Source organism: Pistacia vera, unplaced genomic scaffold, assembly GCF_008641045.1.
Source record: "Pistacia vera cultivar Batoury unplaced genomic scaffold, PisVer_v2 Contig135, whole genome shotgun sequence".
Lineage (NCBI taxonomy): Eukaryota > Viridiplantae > Streptophyta > Magnoliopsida > Sapindales > Anacardiaceae > Pistacia > Pistacia vera.
This window is the reverse complement of record NW_022195412.1, coordinates 383,896-389,455: the sequence shown is the minus strand read 5'-3', so window position 1 is coordinate 389,455 and position 5,560 is coordinate 383,896. Positions and strand designations below refer to the sequence as shown.

The 5,560-nt window shown below is 37.9% G+C and overlaps 1 protein-coding gene across 1 annotated transcript; it reads right to left on the bottom strand.

Moving 5' to 3' along the window:
* Positions 1-896: 896 nt before the first annotated feature.
* Positions 897-4,001, bottom strand: LOC116122532 (receptor kinase-like protein Xa21). The gene is given in 4 exon segments (XM_031408373.1): positions 897-1,306; positions 1,394-1,683; positions 1,685-3,611; positions 3,797-4,001. Coding segments are annotated over 4 exon segments (2,832 nt in total).
* Positions 4,002-5,560: the final 1,559 nt, after the last annotated feature.

Below are 5,560 nucleotides of genomic sequence, written 5' to 3'. Positions count from 1 at the left end.
TATTTTTATGATTAATTTTAATTAAAATTACACAATAACTCTAACAGCAAACATATCCGCCTTTGCCACACCTCTTCTCCTTCTGTGTTTTTTTCTTAGTCACCTTTCTTCTTTCTTCTCTTCTCTGTTTTGTCTTCATTTCTAATTTGAAAATCAAAATCAAAATAAACAACAAATCTTGTTCTACGCAATCAAGAAGTCAAGCTAAGAGAAAGAAAAAAGGCGGAGAAAGGATGAGATGAGAAGAGATGAGAGAAAAAAAAGAAAGGGAAAAGGCGGAGAAGAGAGGAGATGTAAAGAGAGATGAGGAAAAAAAAAAAGAGATAAAATTTAGGGATTTTATAAAATAGGAAAAGTCAAAATTACCCTTTAAGTATGAAAGAATATCAATAATACCATGTCATCTAACAGATTTCACTGACATAACCTTACGTAAAGTGGGTAATTGTCGTTTCCAAACATTTTGGATACCAGATTATCATTACGGCAAACCTTGGGTGGGTGCAAGTCGTTCAGCCTTAGTTTATATGATGATTTTAATTTTATAGCCCTACGATAAATGAAAGGAATAGGCTAAAAGTAATCAAAAGAAAAGAGATCAAGAACTGTATTACACATTTTACCTCAAACATTCAAACTCAATAAAAGTATCCAGCAAACTTCCATTAAAAGGATTTAACTTTAAAATGAAAATAAAATACAAATAGGTTGATAAAATGCCGGTGGCCTAGCGTATCATCCTAGAAACTCTGTTCTCTTTTCACCTTGCTCAAATTGCTTGATCAAGATATTAACTTCTTAGCCCTGCGATTAAAAACGGCAACGGCATAGACAAAAAATTAGAAGAATAGTTCAAAAATTACAAAGAAGTTTATCTCCTAAACAAAAGAAAGAGTTTAAATCTTACCTCCTTGCCTGATGAGAACAGTTCTAGGCTGGAGAAGGATGTTCTTAACCTTTTGTAATTCATGAACAACATTGGTTATGTTCATTCGCTCTAGTGGTATATCCATTGAACATGCCACTCCGGCGCTTACCATTGAAATGAGGCATTCCTTTCTTTTGATGTTTCTTTCTTGTGCCAGTATACGATTAGGTGTAGCAACCTCTTCAACCTCATTTAGAAGTACTAGATCGACAATGTCCATCACCCGTTCAGGCAAGGTCATTCTTGCAAAATTGTGAAGATTGAGGCCTCCCTCAAACATAAGGTCTATGGGTCTTTTCCTTGTTATCATCTCCAACAGTAGGATCCCATAACTGTATAAATCCCCATTTGTCGACACTTCACCTCTAAGACCATATTCTACAATTCAAAAGAATTACATTAGAAAGTATAACGATCTTTGACAAGTAATTGACTGTTCACATAAAAAAAAAAAATTATGGTTACCTAGGGCTGCATAGACTATTGTTCCTCTTATGCCAACAGAGCTGCTTTGATCTGAATTAGAGACTTCTGGGAGAAACCTTGCTAGACCGAAATCTCCAAAGTGAGCTATCATGTCATCATCTAGAAGAACATTGCTAGGCTTTAAATCGCAACAGAGGATTGGCTCATGGCAACGATAATGGAGATAATCTACTGTAGATGCTACATCAATTGCAATGTTTATTCGATGAAAAAGGGTAAGATTCTGAATTTCAGGTTGCTCTTCTTCTACTTCCGGAGCTGGGTGCAACCTTCTCAAGACTCCCATGTGGCATGTACTTGTAAACAATAGCTTCAAAGTCATTGCCCTGAAAATCAATACTTGAGCAAGAAGTTATGACTTTTACAAGATTCTTGTGACGGTTATATCTCAGCACTTTACACTCTGCCATGAAACTTTTGGAAGCTCCTCGACGTTGAAGATTCAGTACTTTGATTGCAACAATAGTTTCATCTTCGTCAAGGATACCCTTAAACACAGAGCCGAAACTTCGTGCAACAATCAAGTTTGTTGAAGAAAACCCATCAGTCGCTTTGAGTAGCCTTTCATATGATACATTCACAAGTGCTTTTATCAACCTGGATCCAGAATCAGAAGGTTGTTTCCCTCTTCTCTTTCTCAGCCAACAAAAAATGAATAATGACAACATGGTTAGTCTTGAAAGGATACTTGCAATTGATACCAATATTTTGGTTCGCGGAGAGATCCTCTCTTTCTTTGCATTCTTGCTAGTGCATTTGAGCAAATGTAGTTCAGCTATTCCCCTACAAAGTCTACCGTTATTTCCGACAAGTGATATTGCACTTGCATTTGCAAAAACACCTTTCGATGGCACTTCACCCTCAAAATTATTGAAGGATAGGTTTAGATTCTCCAAAGCGAGAGTCTCTAAGAATTTTGGAATTTGGCCAGACAAATTGTTGTGAGAAAGATCAACGATTCGAATACCTCTCAGAGAACTCAATGATGCAAGTATAAATCCTTGGAAAGCATTGCCATCCATTAAAAGATATTCTAGACTAGAACAAAGACTAAGTTGACTCGGAATTTCACCTGACAAATTATTATCAGACACATCAAATTTGGATAGAAGTTTCAGGTTACCTATGTTTGGAGGTATGGATCCAGTCAATTGGTTTTTGGATAGATCTAGTAAAATTGACAGATATGTTATTTCAAAAACTTGTTTGGGTATGGTTCCACTAAGGTCATTTCGGGAAAGATCCAAAATTTCCAATTGTTTCAAATTTCCTAGACTAATAGGTATGACTCCTGATAATATGTTATCCAACAATCCTAACCTAGTGATTTTCGACAGGTTCCCCAAAGAAGAAGGAATTTCATTGGAGAGTTTGTTGCTAGACAAGTCTAAAATTTCAAGGTTCTGGAGCTTACCTAATTCTTCGGGAATTGTGCCTGAAAATTTGTTAAAAGGCATACTCAACCAAGTCAAGTTAAGGAGGCCGCCCATCCCTGACGAGATTGTTCCATACAAATTATTCCCACCAATAAGTAAATATTGCAGTTTAGTACTAGAAAGGTTAGCTATTGAATGGGGCAAGGGTCCTCTGAATTGGTTTCTTCTTATGAAGAGCACCCCCAAATTGCTGCAGTTGGCCAAAGAATCGATAAAACTCATCTCACCTTCCCCACTTCCTAAATTATTGCCGTTCAAATTTAGGTGTTGAAGGTGTTGCATGTCTCCAAAATCAACGGAAAATTTTCCTGAAAATTCATTATCTTCCATCTGAATATTTTGGAGTTTTGAAGCATTGGATAAAGATACTAGAATAGATCCACCAAGAAAGCTATATGAGATTTGAAAAAATTGGAGACGAGGAAGAGCAAGGCCTAAATTTGGTGGAAGACGTCCCTCAAGTTGATTGTCAAACAAAGAAAAATTAACAAGGAATGAGAGATTGTATATAGAAGTAGGGACCACACCAGATAGGATGTTTCTACCAAGTCCAAGAGATGTTAAGTTTTTAAGTTGACCCAATGAATCTGGAATATTTCCTCCAAAAGGATTTGAAGCAATAGATATCACTTCCAGGGAGGTAACATTCCCAAGAAATGGTGGGATGCCTCCTGTCAAACTGTTATAGTGCAGATGTATGAATTTGAGGTTGAACAAGGAGACAAACTTCGGTGGAATTTTCCCAACTAGCTTGTTATATCCTAAAAATAAGAATTTGAGCCTAGAACAATGGGACAAGTTGGCTGGAATTTCTCCCACCAAGGAGTTATTTTGAACAAACGGCCAACTTCAGGAGGGAATTCACCTTGGATACTATTGTTTGCGAGTTCGAATTTTCGTAGGAAGCTGAGGTTGCCAATCTATGGTGACAAGGAGCCGAAGAAACCTCTAGAACGTAGACTTAGGACGGTGACTCTTTTTTGCTTGCGACCACACGTAATCCCCGACCACTCGCAGAAGTGGCGAGAATCATTCCATGAGTTTAGAGCCCCTTGAGGATCATGAATAATCTTTGACTTAAAGGCCTGCAAAGAAACACGATCTATCTCCTGTTGAGCCCATTTGGAACTGACAAAAGTGGTAACTTGCATAAGCGTGATGCAAAAAAGTAAAACAAAGAGACAGCAAAGTGAGTGACTTATCATTGTGTTCATTTCTAAGAGTGAGATATGAGCTTCCTACACCTAGCCTTGTCACTTTATATACGATGAGCCTGTGAAACTCTAACGCCTATTCAGTGGCATAAATTATAGCAAATTTGGACTTTAAACTGGGAATTGACTGGTTGAGGTAAAAAAAGGTTTATTCTCTTCTTCATTTAGATTCATGCGGTGTAAATTATCTTCCACCATGAACCAAAGAAAGTTGCAACAACTTTTTCCAAGAAATTTCCTATGAACATGAATTAAAAATTAATAACACATGGGATGCACAGCGATAGTGAAGAATAACCTTTCAAGTGGAAATATAGGGTCCTCATCTTATATGGCTGCATGACTCGTGTTTAGTAATTTAGAGTGTGGACAAATCGGCAATTATTAAAATCATCAAATTTTAAACAATCGTTCCATGTTTTGTTAAAATCATCAAAACTATCCTCCCAAGAGTATCTGTGTTCTATATGGCAATTCAATAATATACGGTATCAGGTGCGTGAATTGGCAGAAAAAGAGCCAGATAACGGGCTCTGCACTGATGTTACTCAGTCTTTAACAACTATTCTCATAGGCACAAGATAACTACAATGTTTTGTGGTGTAAGAAGAAATTAGTTCATGGCAAGTAACCTTTATGCATTCTAGAAAGTAAAATTAGTATTCATTCATTTAGTTAGTGAAATTTGGTCTAGCCAGTTAAATGGGCAAACTAGAATGCACAGTGTTATGCCTAAAAAGTTAGGGCAGACGTGGACTCTTATCAGCAAGAGCCAATCATGATTCAGGAAGGTTTTTGTACTGTACGTCTAGGCCCTGCCATGTCATGTAGTGACGAGAGAGGTACAGTTCTTGTTAGCATAGCAAATGAATGTCAGGCTTGCGAGTGGCCAGAGGTTATTCACCTGCCAAAGCCCTACGCAATTTGAGGATATTTCTCGTGCAGATAACCAATGAGATGCAAGGAAGGACTTGCACGACACCTACCCACTTGCAGACTCGTAATCATTACCTTGAACTCTCCCACTATAAATAGAGGACACCCCTCTCATTTACAGGATTGGCTGATCTTAGTTTAAAATAGCTTACAAACATTTTCTCTAGATTGTAACTCAGTCCGCTACTCGTGATCTGACTGTACCCAACTATTAATACAATAATAGTGGACGTAGGATTCGCTTTTGAGCATTCGAACCACTTTCAAAATCGCTTCCCATGCATTCTCTCGTTCCATATTTTCCTATCACGTGTAACTTCTAAGTCTGCTTAGCATTTTGCACGTGTGAGTCGTTGGTGTCAAAATTGAGCATCAACAGTTTGGCGCTAGAAGGAGAGTCTGATTTAGTATCTGCTCTTCATCAGAAACCTCTGAATCATCGGTCCTAACAATCAACAAATGGCTCGCATTTCGAACCTGAGCGAACCGACCTTGACAATGAGGAAATCCCCCAGGTACAGGATGACATTTCTCCCGAAGCACTGCTAGCCCAACATAGT